A 22,899-nucleotide genomic window follows, 5' to 3' on the forward strand; every position below is an offset into this window, starting at 1 on the left:
ATGGATGAGACCTGGAGTTTGCGGCTGTGCCTATGGTCCAGATGAAGCACATTAATTAGATTCGGATGTAAATAATGCATGCTGACTAAAGCTGGATTTTCGCCCGCCATTAAACATTCATGTTCCCTGTTGAATCTGGTTCGAGGGGAGGATATTTGTACCGATGATGACTTGAGCGCGGACCGGTGCCAAAACCCACTGCGCTAAAACCACACCAGTTAGACACGCTTCAATCCCAGCCCTAGGCTTGCGATGTTCCAAATGTGCAGAGGCCAGTTTTGCTTTCTGCTACCAGAAATGCTGCTGTACTTGGCATGGATATAAGAGGCATCGATATCCATTAAAAGCCCGCGAGGAGAGCAAGTAGGAATAAATCTTAGTGCAGTGACCTCTGTAGCATCACTCTTGCTCTCTAACAGATAACAGGATGTGGATGGCTAGGTAACCTCCACCTTTAGTAAACGTGTCTCAGGAATCATAAACAATTTCTGCATTTTTCAAGCATTCTGCAACTGTCGTATTGTTGTTCTTTCAGAAACAATGAAAATTGGAAACGCAACTTCACCAGATGCTATTGAAACCAAGAGCATTCATCCTGGCACTACATAGACCTTAAACAAAATGGCATATTTAGTACGATCTCCAAAAATTATAAATCTATCCTTCTACATATGAACCAGTGAAAAGACAAACTCTGGAAAATCACTCACACAGCCAAACTTGGAGACAGTTGCATAGAAAAGCATGGAACGCAGCAGAGAATCATCGCAATGTCACATGTGAGAAAAGTCAAATAAATGCCAGCACTGCCTTGTATAGATGCTATGACATAAGCTGTCAAAAGTAGCGTTAGCAACACGGTGTTCTCGCAAGTCAAACTGCCAACCAACAAACTGATGCTCGTGGCTTCCAGCCTCACATTCACAAGCTGCCCCCTTCAATGTCCAATATGACTGACAGGCAGTGAGCGCCTCAAAGTCTTCAGATTGGCTAAAAAGATATCTGACCGCCTCCTACGTTCACGTTTGACTCTGGTGCTGTCACAAAGACGGGTGGGATATGTCAAGACACCTATTTAAGTGATATCCTCAGGTAATAGGGACATGCATGTCAATCTATAAAAAATTGCTTCCAGCACCTCAAGACACTGTAACATATTGGATCATATGCAAAGGGGAAAATTAACTCTCATTTAAGTCCACGTTATTCATATTTTTACACTTTCAAAATAGAAGTTTATAAAAACACCACCTTTAAATAAAACAGGATAAAAATGTAGCACTTTTACCTGTTGATGTCCCAGTGAAGCTGATGCTCTGTGGATATGACGGTTCCATTTCAGATTTACTTTGGCTCTGTTGTGCAGCCACGAATGCCACCTCTTTCTCCTGCTCCAGGAGCTCCACCTCTGGATCTGTCAAGGTGGGATTGTATGAATGTTCCTTGGTATCAGGCTCCAAGACGGCATTGCCAACACCACGCTTGTCAGCTTTCCCTCTGCTTGGCTTTGTCCTGGCAAGTGGGGCCAATTCTGAGGTTCCCTCGAAGATGCTGGACTCCGTGGCTGGTATCTCGGTATCTCCAGTTCCCGTCCAATACCTCAATGGCTTCATGATTGAGTTCACAAAGTTGGCGATCACGCTGTTGCTGGTTTGAGCTTGTGTGGAGGAGGATGGTGTGATTGAAGAGGGGTCAGGAGATGCCTCGGCTCCCATCACGTCGTCATTCTCGTCGATTTCCTCTCTCGCCGAGCCCCCTTGATGGTTCTCTTGTTTCTCTGCAGCATCCTTGAAGCCTTCGTCTTTCCAGTCAACGTACTGCTCTTTAGGCCTGAGGTGGATGACAACATGCTCCTCTGAGATTTCGGAGGATTCGTTGTTTATAATGGATTTGAAATCTTCCTTCTCCAGATTGACCAGACCAGTCCAGGTGGAAGGTTCAGGAAAGGCTCGGTTTCTTTGGAGCTGGACCTCTTCTTCGCTTGAAGTGTTAAAATCGGTTTCCAGGGTCTGCTGGAATAACATCGGCTGCTCTGAAAGTACAGAGAAAGAAGCTCTCATTAATGTCTTCAGATGACAGTATTGATCGAAAGAAACTACAGAGCAGAAATCTATAAAGAAGTCCTTGATATAAAACAATTCTGAGAATGGAACCATCATGGGTTCACTGCAGATGTTGGTGACACCGAGGCGAGTCTCTGGATGTCACTGAATATGAATCATTCTGAAACATGCTAAATAATGTGTATGACTATGAGATGACATGGGAAATGGGAAAAACAAACATATCAATGGAATCAATAGTCAGAGTGATCAAAAAAATGAATGACTCTCCAGGATAATAAAAATCTTCATGAATATTTGCTGAAATTTAAACAATAGTTTGCATTTGGACTTTTTTCTTTCAGATTTGACCCCATTAATACCCTAATGATTATGCAGTATATAAAGAGTAAATTTGCCAACCTCGGTAACAGTAGGCATCGAATAGATCGGTCGTTTCTGGGAAGCCGGTGCGGTTGGGGTTGTGATAAAGAGTCCGAACTCCTGGTTCATCTCCCCCGCAGTTACGTCGGGCCAGGTTGATAGGGTAACGCACGCTGCCATCGGCCAGCCAGCCGGGGTCGCAGCGGTCTAAACCTGCCTGCCAGGCGAGGTAGAGCTGCCCGATCGTAGCCAGCTGACCTCCGAGAGTGTGGCAGTGAATGGAGGCAGAGGCCAGGCTTAGCTTCTCTGGCGCACTCGTGTGAAACACCTCACCTGTAAAGACGAATTAGAGAGCGTGAGAGAGTACTGTAAAAATACAGAGGGAGAGAGAAAGTGTTAGATCAGTTAATTTGAATAAGAACCTATTGAGTGTATTCAGGTATATTGGACGTTTTATCTTTGATGGTCTAATTTGTCTCATGAATTCACTGTAGTTTAATGAAATTACTTTACTATTTTAAGATATGTGCTACATGTCCATTCCCGTTCAGAAACGTTAGCTTACATAATTCTAGATGAAAACTATAAATAAACCTTATAACTTAACATACATCTCCGTCCAGCATGGGGCCGTCTTTATCGGCGTGACTAGCAAAGCATTAAACATGAAAAAAAGTTGCTTTAGAATAAAAACTCATGGCAGTAGGCCCGGCTGCCGTTTCTGCATGAAATCCTCCTCAGAATACACTGACATGCACCTTGGAAACAGAAGCGTGTAATGCCGTACCCATTCTGGCATAAACCGCGAGGCTGTGCTGAAAGGATGGTGACCTACTTTGATGCTCAGGGAGTTGAGACACGGGCAGGTACATGTCTGGGACATGGCTCCCGAGGACATTTAAAGACATTGAGAACGAAGGTGATGTAACAGAAGCCTGTGCATACCCTGTATGTTGTTTGCAAAGCAGTAGGTGTCGAACATCTCATCGGGAGCTCGGATGCCGTAGTTTCTCACGCCGGGGGAGTCCTCCCTGTCGCCGTAGCAGCCGGGTCGTGGAGACTGGATGGGGTACCTGAGAAAGAATTGTTTTGAGGAATATGAATAAATGTGAAAGACACTGCCTGTGTAGTTACTCTAAAGCACGTAGATAGGAAAAGAGGAGAGGAGAGTCTGATTAAGTGATTATGGACGGCACTCCTGGGCTTCTGAGGAAAGTAGCGCATGGGGGGGTCGTCCTGCATCTTTTCAAGTCCGGCCCAAATATTAGAGTAAGTATCATAAAACCGTTAAAACGGCCCACATATTTTTCAATCTCCGCCCAGAGATCTCGGATGTCTCTATGTACTTGCACTAATTGCACGTTTGCGTCTTCGCAGGAAAGCTTCTCTGGAGATGTCCCAATTAGAGCTCGCACAGGCAAAAAAGTCTGACCCTGTTTTCATTCGGCGAGGGCCGGCCCTTCTCGCCTCAATTACTAGCTGACAATAAGTGGTAGATATGAATTTTGAAATCAATAGCCGGCCTGACATTCAGCCCCGAAGATGGGATTGGAGATGGCAGTTCTTCAACAGCGATAGCTCTTATGCGGCCAATACATAATAAAGCAGCTATTAGTTTTATAATAAATCATATTACAGTTTATTGTTGGTTGCTGTGAGCAAGAATTTCATGCGCATTAGATTTTCTGTTTCATGAAGGGGGATTTTCATTTCAAAACTTGAATAGTAAGTTTATTTTCAGTAAGTTTGAAAGATCGACTGATCTACAAAGTAAAAGTTACATAAGAGTAAAATGTGATATGAAGATGAGATTATAAGCTTGGAAACTGAATTAAATAAACATACAACCAAAGCACTACAGTCAAACACTGTTTTAATGCAAAATACACCCATGTGTCTGAGTATCTAGAAGGGATATTCTGACCTTACAGTTTGATCCAACAGCCAACCGGCATCACAGTTGTCATAGCCATCATCAAAGGTGGCCTGCAGCTGGGCGGGTGTGGCAATCGAGGCGGAGTTCTCCAAACAAACCCTTTTGGCATCTTCGAAGGTTAGCGCGTAGCGGTTGTGAGGGGCCCGGTAGTGAAATACCACTCCTTCAAAGAGAGAAAATAGAGAATATAAAGGAAAAGTTCAACTCAAAATAAAAATTCTGTCATTATTTATTTACCCTCATGTGGTTCAAAACCTGTATATGATTCTTTCTTCTATGGGACACAAAAGAAGATATTTTAAGAAATGTTTTGGTAGTTTTGTGATCATGATTCAGTCGAAGGGGTCAGTGATGTTTGGTTCTTTTGTGTTCTGCAGTAGAAATAAAAATCATACAGGTTTGGAATAACATGAGGGTGAGTAAATGATGAAAGATTCTTTACATTTGCTACACTTTTTCCTTTAATTATAGAACAGCCACATTATAGAATAGCCACATTTTTTTAAGGTGTATATTTCCTTCACACATGTACATTAAACATTTTTACAAATAAATGTCTCTCATTCCTCAAATTCTACAGATTTTTTTTCAATAGAAATTGTTCTTTGTTCTTTGTACAGGGGGAAGTTGGAAGACCCCATCCAGCTCGATGCGCAAAGTATTGAGAACCTTGCTTGCATTTGAACTGTCCATCTGTCTAGAATTCTTCCGATCTTTTCCCCCTTCACCCCACTTCCACAACCATCACAATTCCTGCCACCTTTCCCAGGAAAACACACAAACATAAAAGCCACAAAGAGAATCTTCAAAGTCAGGTAGGCTAATTTATAGTATGGTTGAACACTTCAGATGTGGTCTTGAAAGAAGTCTGTCTCCTGAGCAATACCACCCATTTCGTACCCGTTACCCATGAAGCCCCACTTCAAAGAGGCGTGGAAGGAAGACATCTTCTTCATTTTTTATTCCTTCCTTCCTTTTTGCCCTGCTTCATCTTCCTTCTCTTAAGACTGAGCTCATAAGAAATATTCACAGTCTTTGACCAACTTCTGGGAATATAATATGTGGGACTTTCAATCCACTAAGGGAGACCACGTCTTATTCAAAAAACGGGGTCAGAGTTTCCACAACTGCCTTCCTGAATACGAACAAGGTCAGATACATGTCTGCTTGGTTGTATTGTTGAATGCCCTAAATATATCAAATAAACTTCAGATGAGGTTAGTAGTGATACAGTTCCTTTAGCTAATTTTCTGTTCCGAGTGACCAAAACACACAAGTATCCACATGAACGGTATTAATATTACAGTTTGTTCATTTTTAAGCAAGGGCACTCGGGGAGAGACTTAAAGGGAGCGACAGGCCGTTTAGTGTCGCGTTGCTGTTGGGTGGTGCCCGCGACTTCAACCTAATTTGTAATGGACTAAGAGGTGCGGTTTGCTGGTCAATGTGTTAGAAAGCTCTCTAACACAGCTTTCGGAGCAAAATGCATCTGAAATTTGGCACAAGTGTGAGCGTTCAGCAAATGGAACAGCTGTTTGGTCCATGTCTCCTTGGTGTGATCTGAAAGAGTCTTTCGCGGAAAACAGCAGATGTGGAGAAAAACTCTTCGGCACTGATGACTATAATTGTGCAAGTTTTTCATACATTAAATAACGCATCCAGTTTTACCCAGAAACTTAAAAACCAAGAATTTGTCCCCCAAAAATTTAATCCATCAGAGGTCAACCCTAGACCCTATCTAGCTTTATAATGAATCAAATTACTCTAAATGAATCACAACATTGGATACATTACCTGTGACCTGAAGGGGCACCGTGTCTTGTTCGTCATTTATGCCGACCACAACCTCGCAGCGGTACATTCCCGAGTCGCTGGAACGAAGGCCCAACAGAGCCAAGCTGGCGTTGTACCGGTTCTTCGAGTACCCCGGCAACGTGACTCGACCCTGAAAAGCTTTCTTCACCTTAATGATATTATCTTTCGCCACCAAAATTGACTGCTGCTTCTGGAGACCGTCCGGGCCGCGCTGTCCCCACAGCTTGGTCCATTTGATACGAGGAGGTTCGTGAGATGGACTCGGGCGAAGTGTGAAGACGCAAGGCATGAGAGCCGTACCCGACAGCGGCTCCTGGACCCTTTGGTGGGTCACCCTGCGCATGTTTACCACGGTGTCACAGCTTACCATCCCTAGAAAAAGAGAAGATTATTTAGACGTTTTTTTTACACTAAACTAGTTTCTCTGGCAGTAAACTTCTGTCCTGCCAAGACAAACTGCCCTTCTTGAAGTTCACTCATTGATTCTGAGGAGAGTAATATATACGTATCTGAGGACATTGCATTTCCAGAGAGCCTAAAATCAATATCAATACATTATACAAAAGCATATATTATTTAAGCTCGCTCTATTTACAGTGCATTTACAGTGCGAATAAATTCTGCAGACCCCGGCAGGAGCACCCAGTGCAACCCGACACAGTTATTTCACTGGTAATAATCCCTTTTGCCTCTAAGGTAAAAAAAAATCAATAGCAGGCATGAACAAAAAGGCAGTTGATGCATAGACGCATAGACGAAACCCCGAAGTATAGCAGTTCACGCATGGCCTCAATGCAATTTATATTATATACAAATGCATTAGAGCTTATCACACAAGGCACTCGCTATCATTCTCGCTTGCATGTGGAAAGGTGAGGATTTAATTGCTGGGTTGAAGAAGAGAGGCCAATGACTGTTCCGAGCTAGAACGAAAAAATTCATTGATTCATTTTCATTAGAGTCGGCTTTCGCCCAGCACCTCGCACCAGCCTTGCTCTGCTGTTATTTGATTTGATTTCCTGTTACAAAAGAACAGTAGAGGAGAGGGAAACTTCATCTCTTTCAACAACTTGCCACCAAAATGAAAAGTGATGACAACGTCCTTATCTCGGCATAAAGTAACCGTCTACACCAATATGACCCTTGTGACTCTTTTTTTTAGAACATGAAAAGGTTATAATTCTAACTATATAACTCTGTGTGATGCTGTATTCTAAGTTATACGCTAGCTGGGGATCATTTAAAGACAGGTTGAGTAAAAAAATTGCAATATTTTCATCTGTGGGTGAACCATTCAATGATTTTGTTCTTTTCCCATTTACTCCCATTTGCTCTTCTACACTCCATCTTTTTACAAACATCACCCTCATGTCCTCCATTTCACTGCGGTCATCTCTGCACGTGTGGGTCTCCCCTGAAACATGACCGTTTACCGTGCAAGACACGCGAGTGATAGCTGCCCTCAAGCATGTGACACGAAAATCGACTAGAATTGCACAGAAACACATAATAACTAGAATCAAAACACTATCTCTGCAATCATCTACTATAAAGCTTTCAAAGTTGTGAATTAATAAAATGCAATAAAAATAGAATTGAAGCCCTTCGTGCACCGCTATTACATCTACAGAGTCATGGCAAAATAAACGTTTTTTTCTTGATGTTGAGAGTTTGCAATCTGGGCTGAACGAGATTTCTTAAAAATAAAAATAAAAACGTTGGGTACAATACAAGACAATAAACATGTTTTTATTGTTTCGTCCTCGAAGGCAAAAACAAACAGCAAGACTGGTGCTTGATTCAAAAACATATGATTTTTCTTATTTTTTATGCTTTTTATGCTTTGCAAGGATGCAAACTAATGAGAGGTGAAATGGGTTAACCATTTATACCTAGCTTTTCTGTGATATATTTTTACTGGTTTTGCTTTTCTGCATTAAAGCTTTTTTTAAGTTTCAAAGGGCTGTGTCCACAAAGGCGTCTCTGCCAGCGAACAGCGTTTTTTCTATTGTTTCCAATGAAACGCGAGCAGCTGACGTTTTTTCCGTGCTCAGCGCTGGTGCTATGTGTTTTTCCCATGATAAGCGTCGGCGTTCAACTGAGCGCCCAGAGTTGAAAAATGCTAAATTTTGGGCTGAACGCTGCAACGGGCGTTTTCAGCCGAGCTCCTACCATTTTCAGCCGTGTAAAAGCGCCTCGGATACAGCCCCTAAAGCTGTTTTTATATATTTATCTTTAAAGGGACAGTTCAACCCCAAAAAATTCTGCCATAATTTACTCATCCTCATGTCATTTCAAACCAATTTCTTTACCTATTCACTTCTTTGTATAGACACAAATCCAATGCAAATCAATGCGTACCGCCTTTGTTTAGGTTTGGGTGAACTTTTTATTTTTTTAAGTATTAAAAAAGTTAATAACTTCTTTTAAAATATGGTCAAATTAGGTGGGTAGTTCTCTGTTTATGATCTTCCACTTTCCTACATCAATCAAAAAGACTTCTAAAGAATCCCGTGGAAAACAACGGAGTATTTTGCTTGTACAAACGTATTGTTGCACTTTGCTGCATTTTAAACGTCAGTTCTGTGTTCTCCACAAACACAAGTACACGCTTGCAGAATGCTAAAGTTTCCTTTCTTTTCTCTGGAGTCTCATGTGAAATTGGCAAGTCCTGCTGCGTTACCACAAACAAATTGCCCTGTGCTCCCCTGTTTACAAAATGTGCTGTTCTGCCACGGACTGTTTTTAAAATCAAAGCCGTGCTAATAGAACTTGAAATGATCAAACAGTAAACCTTTAAGCCCTATTTGATTTTATGCATTACTGCACTGAGCAGTTCTCCACAAACAGCTAAATCCCGATAAACGTGAACCAGCATTGCTGACATCTTACCAGGGTGACAGGACAACATTAAGCATCGCTGTAAATTTATGCGTGATGACATTTTGGCAAGACATGAAGGATAATGTTGTCTTTGGAATTCAACAGTCATATACGGGGTAATAGCGACTGTGGAGATGAGCCCACTCATCTGACTAAAGCCAGGGAATGGCACTTATCTTGTGTCCTCGCAGGAATAGACCATACATAGGTGAAAGAGCTACAGAGCGAGTGCTTGACAACATCGATGGCGAGGACTAAATGGAGTCGCAATTTTCTTGTTCAATCACGACACGCCATCTTCACGAACATGTCGTGCAGCAAATCGGTCAGTGGAGAGGAATGATTCGATTTCAGTGCGTTCTTAAGGTTAGACTGATCCTGAATCAGCTGCCGAGGCAAAGGAAGATTTTACATTGAGTTGGAGCATCAAAAATGTACAGTATAAAAGCAATATTTTGGTACCTAATGACAATGCTGTCCCACATTACATACATGCTTAAAGCAATAGTTCAAGCAAAAAAAACAATTCAGTCATTCTTTATTCATGTTCATGTTTTTAAAAACCTGTATATGACTCTTTCTTTTGCAGAATACAAAAGTAGATATTTAGAGAAATGTCTCTGTGGTTTTGTGTTCATAAAAATGGAATTAAATGGGGGTTAATGTTGTTTAGTTCCCAATGTTCTTCAGAATATCTTCTTTTGAAAAAGAAAATTTAGATCTAATATCTAAAAGGCGCTGGAATGACTTCATGTTGGTTGATTTTATGCTTGAGTGAATTATAAGCAGCCAGTCGTGATTTGCAACGCCTGTTGACCCGAGCCCTTTTGCCACAGATCCATGTGCAAACAGCTCAGCAATGCTTATTGTGTCTTTGGCCGTCAGCACAAATGCATTTGATATGTGGTGAATTAGGCTGCTTTACATATACAGTAAAAAAAGAACTGTGCAATTTCTTTGTTTTTTTTTCAATGTTTTTAAAGCATGGTCCAATTTACTAGATTGAATTGAAAGAAATCAATGGCAGAGACATTCTTAAAAAAAACAAATTACGAATCAAAGCCGAGGAAAAATTGCTTTGGTCCCACATGGGTAAATAATGAACGTAGGAAGCATGGAATCGTTGGAGATATAGCAAATCTGCATTTAGATGGAAATGTTTTTACAAGCACAATTCCCTAGAGTTCATCCTTTTGTTTGTAAAGCTGCCATTGCTTCTAATCGGTGGTCGCCCAGCTGAGATCGAGATAAAAAAGAGGTTATGTTGGATGATAGCGGTGCAAGTTGTGCTAGCGAGAATTTTAGTTCTAAAAAACTCCACAAAAACCCATAAATAATAAACAATAAATGTACTGTAGAAAGCAACCGCACTTTCCACTTTGTGTTTTTGTATTATGTTTGTTGTCCGTTCCTGTATTTGTCATCTCTTCTGTACACCTGAGATGCATTAAGTTCTGTCTGAAGCCTTTATCCGCCCCAAACAGGGAACACAAGGCAACACTGTGCGTATACAATACACAGACGCTTTTCCTGTCTCCTTTCTTTCGCTGCAGGTTAATGTAATTGGCTGCTTGCTGACAGTGGTCCCATTGTCTTCAATTACCCAGCAGCCAAGAAATGACTGATCGATTGCAGGCCACGGTTATGCTGACAATAACCTTGCCTTCTAGTTATTTAATTCATTTCCAGCTACAGTAATATTTGAGGGTTTTATTAAGTAAAGTATCTTATATTACCACATCGACCGCAAGGAACAACACGATTATGTGTTTGACTCATAGACAATAAATGTAGAAAAAAATTGACACTGTGCTTGTGGTGCTTCTGCGATTTTGAACAGTTTCATTTTTATGCTTATTTTAGTATCATGTCTTATCTTAGCAAATCTGAAATCATATACGCAGAACGATATTATACGTAAAGGGTTTGTATCTCAATCACCAATACAGTATGAAAGCACCCTCGTATGTATGTGTGAATGCAAACTGTGAATGTTACTGTGTCATTTCCATTATATTCTTTAACAATTTTCTCGTTTTTCTGTAATTCCACTTTGGCTCCCATTGACTTTCATTGTATGTAAAGAGAACCATTTCTCAAAATATCTCCTTTTGTGTTCCACAGATAACACAGATACAGGTTTGAGGGTGATAAATGATAACCAGATTTTTATTTTGGGGTGAACTATCCCTTCTAGATAAATCCACACCATCTCCATGTCATCTCCAAAATAAACAAGAACCACTGTTTCTTCCCACTATGTTTGATACCAGCTCAAGTGACTCAAGTGACTTCAGTGTCTTACTTCCTTTTTTCCTTATACACCGTCCTCCAAAACAGTGTATGAGAAGTGGAAATCATTGGAATAAAAATGAACAGGTGTGCTTATTTGCAAGCAGATGCATGCTGGCTTTTGTAATGACATTCCCATTCTGAATCAGTCTCGCTTGAGATGCCCTCCCCCGGAAACCCCCGAGAGGTTCCCTCTGTATTCACGGCGCCATGAATATTAACCGTGCCCAGGGTTGACTGCTCTCAATATCTTTCTGTTTTCCTATCTCTCCTCTCTAGTATTACTCAAAACACGCATGCAAGACACTGAGAGTCCAGAGGCTTCACTACATTTGCTACCCTACACTTGGTAATGACACATTTATCTAGCGTAAAACAGCGCCGCTATTGTGCCCAACAAGTTCCCATCAAACTTACAAAATACTCCTTTCTACGCTCCTTCCACCCCGCCACCAGAGTCCATTTTTCATTCGCTAAACAGGCAAATGAAAATGCTTTGATGCATAAGTCTGGGCTTTCAAAGCATACTCTATTGACCGTGAGTCGCTCTGTGTTCGCATACTATATTCCAAGCACACGCACAGCTGCGCACTTATTAAAATTTGGCTTTATTATATTAATTATATAATATTGACTTTCGGCTTTATTTACAAAGTGCGCATCCCCCTGGGCGATGGAAGCAGTTTTGATGGAGAGGCTTCAGTGAAGCAAATCTTTATGCAGATTATGCGGAGCAGGCTGTGCATGCAATCTGCCCGTATCTCTCTCGCTCGCTGAGGAGCTGTCAATTCTTAAAAAGAGCCTGCATTCCACGTAATTGTCACATATGGCAGCGGCGGGTCAGGAACCATGTGACCAAAGAGACCCCTGGTGTCCATACCCCGCTTGGCCGGTTTGCAACACTGCATCTGTCCGATAAGAAAAATCAGCGGAGAAACAAAGTTCTGACAACAAAGGCTGGCAAAGCTGTGACTTGGGACCTGGTCTTTCACACATCGCTCACGCTTCGAGTAGCCGTACGGCTTCTTGGATCTACAAAGGAATGGGTTTGGCTGATGTGTGACATGCGTTTGACAGCATAGGATACATTGTAGTGTCACTCTGCATCGAGCGAAATTCCTAAGCTTTGCATCAACGTCTCCCTCTTTCACGGTTTGGCAGACACGCTTGCAGCGGGAACGCGAGCGCAATATCGCTGCTGCTGAGTGCCATTACGGGCATTAAAGTGAGTGATGAGGAGTCTTTAGGTGGCAGTGTGAGGAAATGAGGCTTTCGGCAGATAAAAGTCTTCTTTGGGCTCTCTCTATTTACTGCGGAAGCGTAGAATCCAGCTGAGTGGATTTATCAAAAAGGCTCATCAGCGTCTAGCCAGGTAAAGGTGTGCCACGGTAATTACCAGAAGATGAAAGGACGGGAGCAAAGCTTCGTGGAGAAGAAGATACAGCCAGACGCCAGGGCGCAGGGTGTTTTTATAGACAACAAGCTCCTCTGGGAGCTTAGCCGATGGGGCGCAATGGATAACTAGATGAGAAATTCCTTCTGGTTCTAGTCTGAACTAGTGCTCTTGTTCAAACCAACGGTTTGAAACAACTAGTTGAAACAGAACATTTTGTGAAAAGCAGAAAAAGCTTGGTCTCAATGAGGGAGTTTGATTGATAACTGTGTTTTCCCACCACCAAAAAATGAGAATATATTAATCTTTCAGGAGACAATGACTCACCGTTTTCAATGGTGAAGAGCAGACACACAGCCAGGAGAGACTGGAGGCCTGTTGAGCGGAGCACCCCAAGCATCCTGAAAGAGAGAGAAAAAAAGAGAATGGATTAAAAAGTTTCAAGCGCGACTCAATGTACTTTAAATTGAATTATACTTGATTGTGCATGTAAAAATGAACCTTATCGCATGAACAAAATAATTTAACACTTATATAACGTCAAACATAATAGACGCTGTAGTAAATGCAATTCCAATGCTAACATCATGCTAATATGACAAACTGACTTAACAGTTTTTGGCCTGTAATACAGACGAATCCCAGACCGCTCCATTTCATATTATTGCAGGCAGGAAGTATTTAGTACAAGCCAAGTGTGAGAGAGATAAAGAGCTCTCGATAAATAATAAATGAGAAAGGATTTTGATTCGCTGTGGCCAAGGGCGAAATACAAGCCGCTGTCTGAGAGATGGAACATGGATAACACTGGTGTATGTGTTTCAGCAGCCCCGTCTACCTGCTCGGAGACAAAGACGAACGCGAGGACAAATAGAGAGAAAATGAATGACACAAATGGTTCATTTGCGACCGCTCAGTCGATTAATCCGACTAAATTAATTTGATCTCATCTGATGGGTTAAATGGACAGCATATTTATAACCGCGGTTATTGATTGACTGAGTGGCATGATAATGACCGTGTCATAGATTCTCCATCCCATTTTCTGTAATGTGAAAGTATACTGGCTTTGCAGCCTATTGACACAATGGGGATGCACAATACGGACAGAAATAACAACAGCTGATGATTTTTAATCTTTGATAGAATCTAATTTTCTTAAGTATCTTATCGATGTCAAAAATAAAAAAGTTTTCAAGAAATTATACATAACCCAGCCAACCTGAAATGCTTCTTTTACCAACACTGATGTTAGTAAAAAGATGTCATGATTCCGCTATTATGTCATGTTTATACTTGGTTTTGCAGCGGAGTCATGGCATAGCCTTAGGGTTTTGTGGGAGGAGGACATGGCCTTGTGTATATATTGGCTGGCCATGTGCTTTCTCATGTCTCATCTATGTTTCCCGCCATCTCGTTTCCTCATTAACTTTCCCTTAGTGTTTAATCCCTGTCACCTGGTCCCTATTAATTATCCTTTGTCTGATTCCCCTTTAAATAGTCCTCTTGTTTCATTCAGTGAAAAGTGAAAGTGACTAGTTTGTCAGTTGTTCGTTCCCTTTCTGTCGGTCTCTCGACGTTGTGTCGAGAACGACAGATGGGGTTCGCCCTTGAGAACCAATCAACTCTGACTACTATAGAAAAGGCCAATGAAATTTGGCGAATGCAATTTGCATGCCGGGCTCCGCCCCCGGAAATCCGGTATAAAAGGAGGCCGGCGTGCAGCATTCACTTACCTTTTGTTCTTCAGAGCCATCGCTCATGAGTACAACTCAGGATTCAATCCTCTACAACTACACGCTGGTGCTACGACGTGTTACAGCGGATCGTCCCTTCCTGCAGCGACCTTCCCCTGGGCGTCTCGGCGGTTCCGGAGGTGTTAGAGATTTTTTCTAAAAGTCCTTTTCAGGACTGACTGAGCATTCTCCAGCGCGGCATGTCCCGCTGTTCTCTTGGGTGCGGCACCCTCATCGAGGAGGGGGATGGACACGATCGCTGCATTAGGTGTCTGGGCGTCCAGCACACTGAAGCAGCGTTCGTTGACACATCTGCCTGCACTGCGGGCAGATTGTCATTCAGAAGTTGCGGTCACGGGTGGCTGTCTTCCTACGGGAACCAGCCACCATTTCGTCTGCTACCCGGGCTGTGACATCTGTGGCTACGGCCCCGATGACCACCCACGTTAGCAGCGTTAGTGATACGGGGAACTCTGCGAACGTAAACCCGCCAGCCAAGTGCTCACGGGCCGATCGCACCCCGATTCGCTCTTCTGAACGTTCCCCAACCGGCGGTGGCATACCGTCCGGATCCTCACGCACACACTCGGAAACGATGTGTGACGTAGATGAGATGTCGCTCGCAGCATCGGAGGGAGACTGGCATCCGACTCTGCCGAATCCAAACTCCACCCCCAGCGGTCGAGTTCAGGAGGAAGCAGAAGTGATGTCATCCGTGCTAACCCGGGGATGCGTGGTTCCCGAGGTCGGTGCGCGGTGCAAACCGCGCCCACCCCGGGTGCCATGTTTTTCCCGGAGGTGCATGAGGAGCTGTGTAAAACTTGGAACGCTCCACTCACGGACCGTTCCAGTGAAACCAGCTCCGGCTCCCTTACTTCCCTCGATGGTGAGGCAGCCAAGGACTGCGTCGAGATCCCCCGGGTGGAACGTCCGCCTGCGGTGCACCTGTGCCGCGGACGGCTACCACCTGGGGGGGGATCGACCACTCCTACCGTCCAAAGCACGTAAGACTTCGGCATCACTGGTGTCGAAAGCTTGCGATGTTGCGGGCCAGGCTGCCTCCTCTCTCTATGCCTTGGCCATCCTGCAGGTCCGCCAGGCCAGGGCGTTGAGAGGGCTCCACGAGGGTAAGGCCGACCCGGGTATAATGCAGGATCTCCGTGCCACCGCTGACAGCGCTCTACGGGCGACTAAGGCGGCGGCACGGGCCCTGGGTCGGACGATGTCCACGGTAGTGGTCCAGGAGAGACACCCCCGGCTATACCTTGTGCAGAAGAGTGACAGCAAGGAAGTCCGCTTTCTTGATGCACTCATCTCGCAGGGTGGGTTGTTGGTAACACCGTCGAGGACTGCGCTCAGCAGTTTTTTGACGGCGAAGCAGACAGTGGCAATTAACCACATTTTTTTCACGCCGCGACTCGGCCGCCTACAGGCCTCCGAGATCTCACGTGACGTCTGCTTCCCTGCAACCCAGGACCCTTTCGACATCGGCTCCGGTTCCTGTGCCCCCACAGGCGGCACCCCGGAAGCAGAGGTCGAGGGGGAAACCTCCACCCCGTCAGCAACCTCCTCGCGAGAAGGGACACTGACGGGAAGACCCCAGGGAGAACAACATCGGGCCCGAACCTTCACAGCCACGGCTCTGATCGGTCGGTACGGGACGACTCCTGCCTCGTCACCAAAGCCGGGCCCTTGTTAGGGCTTGGCGCCCACTTACTCACTGAGTTTTCTGTTCTCCCCGGGTTTACTTGCAGCCGATCGCACACTCCACTGGACTGTGCTCGGCGAACCGACCTCACACCCTGGCGAGGCGTGAGGTCGTACACATACGACAGCCGTCACCACTCTCAAACCGACAGTGCGTGCCGTTGTCCCGCCAGGCAGGTAAGCAGGCGGAGCAAAAACCTTCCCTCCGGGGACTCCCCGCGACATGGTTAGCTCCGCCAGCCGACGAACCACCCCCCGTGGGAATGATGAAGCAGACCGTCCCCTTGGTCACCCTGTCACAGTCCCTGGGAGCTCGAGAGCTGCCCACACTGTCTCGCTGGCTAATGAGGGCGGTCCGTCTTGGTTACTCGATCCAGTTCGCCAGAGACTCACCCAAGTTTCGGGGCATCATCTCTCCCTCTGTCAGAGGCAGGGACGCCTCCGTACTTCGGGTAGAGGTCACCACCCTTCTGGCAAAACAGGCATCGAGTTCGTCCCTCAAAACCAAGATGTTCAGTGGGTCACCACCCGCACTTCATCGTTCCCAAGAAAGACGGCGGGTTGCCCCCAAAGGCTGCGTACCCTGAACAGAGCACCTTCACAAGCTGCCATTCAGGGTGCTCACACAGAGGCGCGTCCTGACATCTATGAGGTGTCAGGATTGGTTCGTGGCAATCGACCTGAAGGACGCTTACTTTCATGTCTCGATCCTCCTCGACACCGGCCGTTCCCACGGTTCGCGTGCGAGAGGCGGGCATATCAGTACAGAGTCCTCCCTTTCGGTCTGTCCCTGACCGCCCTTTCTCCCTGAGAGGAGGAAGGCGAGCGGGTACTAAACTATCTCAGCGACTGGCCTATCTTGGCACACTCGCGAGATCTGTTATGTACACAAAGGGACCTGGTGCTCCGGCACCTAGGTCGATTGGGACTCCAGGTCAACCAAGAGAGGGGCAAGCTCTCCCCAGTGCAGAGCATCCTCTTTCTCGGTATGGAACTCAGCTCTGTCACCATGTCGGCACACCTGTCCGCAGTTGTGCCCAACCAGTGTTGAACTGTCTGAAATGAACATTTTAGGCAGACAGCGGTCCCCCTGAAACAATTCAGAGGCTCCTGGGACACATGGCGTCCTCGCGGGTTAATACCCCTCGAGTTGATGCACATGACACCGCTCCAACACTGGTTTCAGAGTCGAGTTCCGAGGAGAGCGTGGCACACCGGCAGCAGGCGCATGGTGATGCCGCCCTGATGCCGACGCACCATAACCCCTAGTCTTTATGACTTTTTCGACGGACTCAGGTCCCTCTGAGCAGGTTATGAGGCAGGTCGTGGTGACGACTGAAGTCTCCCTGCAGGGGTGCGGTGTAGTGTGCAACGGGCACGCAGGTGGGGTGTTGGACGAACCCCCGCCTGCGCTGGCATATCAATTGCCAAGAGTTGTGGGCTATGCTACTTGCACTGAGCAGGCTACGGCCTCTCGTGCGAGACATGCACGTGCTGTTCCGAGGACAGCACTATAGCTGTAGCGAATACAGATCGTCAGGGTGGCGTTCGCACACAGCAGCTAAACACAACTTGCTCGACGCCTCCTCCGGTGGAGTCAACAGGTGACTCGTTCCCTGCAGGCCACACACCCCGGGCAAACTGAACTAGACAGCCGACGTGCTTTCTCGCCAGTTTATGCCTCGTGGAGAGTGGCGACTCCACCCCCGTGCAGTCCAGCTCATTTGGAGGCTGTTCGGGTAGGCCCAGGTAAAACCTGTTCACCTCCCGTAACACCACCATTTGCCCGCTTGATAGTCCCTGCCCTCGGCACGGATATCCTTGCGCACAGCTGGCCGCGGGATGGGCCGAAGCACACCTTCCCCCCAGGAGCCTTCTTGTACAGACTCTGTGCAAGGTCAGGGAGCAGGAGCACCAAGTGTTATTGGTTACACCACACCGGTCTAACCGCACTTGGCCTCAGAGCCGATGCTCTGGACAGCGACTCCCCCTGAACCATTCCCCTGACAGAGGACCTGCTCTCTCAGGGGAAGGACACGTTCTGGCATCCCAGATCAGACCTCTGGAACACCCATGTCTGGTCTCTAGACGGGACGAGAAGATCCTAAGATGGCTACTCCCCCTATACGGCTGAGACCATCACCCAGGCTAGGGCCCCATCTACTAGGCGGTTACACGCCTCTAGACGGTGCCTCTTCTCGTCCTGGTGTCTTTCTCAACGAGAAAGACCCACTGAGGTGCTTGATCAGGATTGTGTTCCCCTCCTCACGAGACTGGAGACTAACATCTCCCTTCCACACTGAAAGTGTATGTAGTCGCTATTGCCACTCATCACGACTCAGTCGGTGGAAAGTTTCTAGGGCAACACGACCTGGTCACCAGGTTCCTAAGCAGCGAGAGGGCGGAATCCGCCTCATCTCCGCTCCATACCCTCTTGGGACCCTAAGTGGTCCTGGGGAGCCTCAGGGCCCCCCAAAGAGCCCCTCGGAGGTTCCGATCTTCCTCATAGAGTAAGACGGCCCTCCTGACGGCGCTCACTTCCTTCAAGAGGGTAGGGGACCACCGAGCATCCTCCGTGTCCCTGGATTGCCTTAAACTCGGCCCTGGAAACTCTCACGTTATCTTGAGACCCAGGCCCGGATGCGTGCCCAAGAAGTTCCCACTACTCCCTCCGGGGCCAAGTGTTGAACTTGCAGGCGCTCCCCATAGGGGAGGAAGACCCAACCCGATTAGTGTTGTGTCCAGTACGTACTGGACCGCACGCAGAGCTCTGAAGCTCTGACCAGCTCCGTGTCTGTTGGAGGACAGCAGAAGGGGAAGGCTGTCTCCAAACAGAGGCTGGCGCACTGGGTCGTGGACGCCGTTACGACGGCATTCCGATCTCAGAATCTCCCATGCCCATTGGCAGTGAGGGCTCACTCCACACGGAGTTTAGCCACCTCCTGGACACTGGCAGAAGCGCCTCTCTAGCAGACATCTGTAGAGCTGCGGGTTGGGCTATGCCCAAACACCTTCGCAAGGGTTAACAACCTTCGCGTAAACCCGGTGTCAGCCCACGTCCTGCGTGGCGACATGTAGGACTTGCATCCGGGGGGGCGTATGCCTGCGAAAGCACCTTTCCACCCTCTAACAGGTTGGGTCAGTGTGCTATTTACCTTTTCTTCTTACCCGAACACATCGCTAAGAAACTGGTACCTCACCAGCCTCCCTTCTTACCCAGACACTGGTTAAGAATAGGCATTCCATCCATCACCAAACAAGCACCCCCTGGGGGCTGGCTGGGCAGAGCAGCCTTCCCCCTTAGGCCGGGATACCATGTGAGCTATCACAGATAGCTCTAACCGGACCTAGTGCTACCGGACGTCTGTAACACCCCCTCCGTGGGCTGTTCCGTCTGATGTATCCTCATGAGAATGGTTCCCACTCCTGGTAACCCATGAGCTTCCCCAGGTGGGCCTCCACCTCGCGGTTAACTACTCAGTCCGCACGTTCCATGCGTTCTCCTCCAAGGACGAGACCATACCTATATCCACCATATTCCTCCCCACGGGTAGGAGGTGGCCTCTGTAGCGCTTCTCTGATTAAGAGTCGCGCTTACCCGGTGTAAACTGATCTGGACGGCCTCTCGCCTATAGAGAGCTAAGGCCCCGTCCGTGAAAGTTACCGGTCAGGGCTGTACCCATCTTTCTCCAAGAAAGCTCTGGAACCCCCCGACCACCACACTGGAAGGTTACAGTCTCACGAAAGCTTCGAGATGACACGCCCAGGCTTGTTACCGTCGCTTCGCTAGAGATTGTGACGCGATACAGCGTTGTGGCGTTTTCCATAGGCAACCCCATCTGTCGTTCTCGACACAACGTCGAGAGACCGACAGAAAGGGAACGTCTTGGTTACGTATGTAACCTCAGTTCCCTGATGGAGGGAACGAGACGTTGTGTCCCTTATGCCACGAACACGTATCGTATTCTGCTGCAGTTTGAGAGGTCTCAGGCTCTTCAGAACAAAGGTAAGTGAATGCTGCACGCCGGCCTCCTTTTATACCGGATTTCCGGGGGCGGAGCCCGGCATGCAAATTGCATTCGCCAAATTTCATTGGCCTTTTCTATAGTAGTCAGAGTTGATTGGTTCTCAAGGGCGAACCCCATCTGTCGTTCTCGACACAACGTCTCGTTCCCTCCATCAGGGAACTGAGGTTACATACGTAACCAAGACGTTTTCTACTGTCCCCAGTGTTGTCGTACCCTGCCTGTGATACGGTATTTGGATCTTGCCTTGTTTGTTATAGTGTGACGTTGAGTCAAGTTTTTGCCCCTCGTGGCAGGTTGTTTGTTTTGACCCTGTTTTGTCAGTCAATAAATCTGTGTAAAACGCCTTCACCCTTACCTGCCTGCATTTGGGTTCTTCTCCTGACAATAACAAAATGTGAGATACTCCAGTTTCTCTACTCCTTGAATGAACTTGAAGTAACATCAACTAGTCTAATACTGAAGTCTGCAATGTCCTGTACATTGTAAACAACATCTAGCAGTTCAATGATTTAGGAGTGATTTTCACCTGGCACTCCGTGGTATTAGGTTTTAGTATCACAAAAGATTTCATAAACAAAGGTGACACACATTTATGAAACAGACCGCTAGATTATTATTAGTCCTCTGATACACACCATCACAAGACCCAACTGCATTTTACAAATCAGTTTCAGCGAATCTCAAATGTCTCAGAATAAATTAAAACAAATAGAGATGTTAGCATAACATAATGTTAAATGTTACTCTATACAGTACAAACCTATCTCTCTATCTTCAATGCACCCCATCTGTCTTTCTTCACCTTTATCAATTAACTTTTTCCATTCCCAACAGGTGGATGTTCTATATTCCCCCTAACCATGCGACCTTCCTGCTGTCAGTCCGCAACCTCCATCCCAGCCTCCATCACAGCTGAGAAGCATGTGAGTCTATCTCCTAATTGTGTCTGCAGGTAGGAGCCGTGGAGTGCTCGCTGGCTGTCACAAGCAGGTGACAGCTGACAAGCAGAGAACCTCCTACAAGGAGGCAGAAAAGCGTACACAAACAAACACACAAGCCAAGACATTCCCACACATACACACACGAATGGAACTCATACTTAAAACAATGCGTGCTTGCAGACCAAAAATAAGCATTGTAAGCTTGGACTATAAACACAAAAATCCGACCGAGTCCCTCACACCTCAATCTTCAGCTTCTTGATGTATATGAGTATTGTCTGTAAGTCTGCTCATGTTTCAGGAGATTTTGTTTGTAAAATAAAAGACACAGTTGAAGATACTACCCACTCCCTTTCCACTGTGGGAAGGCATTTGTGTGCTGGCATGGACAAATCCTCTTGTTGTGTTGCCCAGCCCGAGCTCTCTGATCTTGGCAACATATCATGCCAGACCTCCATAGCATCCCACAGCCTCCGGCCTCCATCAACTGATCCAGAGTCAATCTTGTTAGTGTTCTGCAATACTAATGCGATTTGGTGTTTAAGAACAAAGAATCCCCTAAAACACTCACACTTTCAATACGGGTTGTTCACATCTCCTCTGCACTTTCAGAACAAACAATCTGCTTACATAGCTGTTATCCATTTTCTATTTCACAACACAATACAGTTTCTTTTCTAATGGCTCATCTCAGAAGCAAAACAGGCTTTTCTGATATACTGTATAGCCTAAGTTTATTGATTCCTTTGGCTTTGTCTCTACATACAGTGTGGTCGTCGAAAAGACAATTTGTGAGTGGGCTTAAGGCTTGTGTATATAAAACCCATATCTCTACTTGTGACGCAAGATAAACAATAGTTTGCCTTGAGGGGCACCATAAATGCACCAAACAAACAAATAATATGAATCGCAGCCATTCATTTCTCAGTGTTTGTGTAGAAAAGATATGAAAGGGAGAGAGTGAGAATAAGCAGCATGGAGATAAGGACTAAAACTGTGGTCTTTCTGTTGTATGGGTGACAAATATTATTTCGGCCCTTCTCCCGTAGCAACAACATCAGTGACAACACAGACAGGAAGTGTCACTCTGGGATCTGACCTGGTCATGAATGGTAAAGAAAAAATAAGCTGAAGAAAAGACTAGCTGGAATTCAAAGGGTAAAAAATCAAATGTCATTTTTATTCAATTATGCATCAAATACTAAAAGGTCTGATTTGTGATCAAATGAATACAATGCAAACTAAATAAAACATATTTGGAGAAAGTTGGAGACGGATGCAGAGGTTTTTCTACCATCTGGGACTCTCCTGTAAGCCTCCATCCGCAGACGCATTCGGACTCGCCGCTCCAATCCACCATATGGTCAGACTCACAACACTGGGGAAAATTTGACTCTGTGACCAGGCGAATGGATGAATATTTCAAATGTTTGCTGACATAATTGACATACTAGTCAAAAATTTGATTGGAGTGGATTGAAATATAACAGACTGCATCGCACCTCATTACTGGCCTTTTCAAGCGTGTGATATGCAGGTGCGCTGCATTTGTCTCCTGTCTGGCAGCCTGTCATGTATGCGTCTGTGAGTGTGCTTGCGTGTGTGTGCGTTCTCTTTCGCCGGCATGAAAAGATGCAATTAAGCAGAAGATGGGCAAAGGCTGTCTGACACATTAACACTACAGTATAGAAAAAGGATGCTGTCAAACACCGATACAAACTGGAGTGGTTTTCACACAAGCC

At 45.9% G+C, this 22,899-nt stretch overlaps 1 protein-coding gene across 2 annotated transcripts in view; it reads right to left on the reverse strand.

Moving 5' to 3' along the window:
* Positions 1 to 22,899, reverse strand: part of ncanb (neurocan b) — a 98,045-nt gene that overhangs the window by 56,734 nt on the left and 18,412 nt on the right. For both annotated transcript variants that reach the window (XM_056758278.1, XM_056758279.1), the window contains 6 exons: positions 13,073 to 13,146; positions 6,157 to 6,549; positions 4,351 to 4,525; positions 3,372 to 3,499; positions 2,466 to 2,759; positions 1,289 to 2,032 (listed from right to left, as the gene is read on the reverse strand). In XM_056758278.1, coding sequence (XP_056614256.1) covers positions 1,289 to 2,032; positions 2,466 to 2,759; positions 3,372 to 3,499; positions 4,351 to 4,525; positions 6,157 to 6,549; positions 13,073 to 13,146 — 1,808 coding nt within the window. The remainder of the gene's footprint in view (positions 1 to 1,288; positions 2,033 to 2,465; positions 2,760 to 3,371; positions 3,500 to 4,350; positions 4,526 to 6,156; positions 6,550 to 13,072; positions 13,147 to 22,899) is intronic.

Source organism: Triplophysa dalaica, chromosome 10 (genome assembly GCF_015846415.1).
Source record: "Triplophysa dalaica isolate WHDGS20190420 chromosome 10, ASM1584641v1, whole genome shotgun sequence".
Classification (NCBI taxonomy): Eukaryota; Metazoa; Chordata; class Actinopteri; order Cypriniformes; family Nemacheilidae; genus Triplophysa; species Triplophysa dalaica.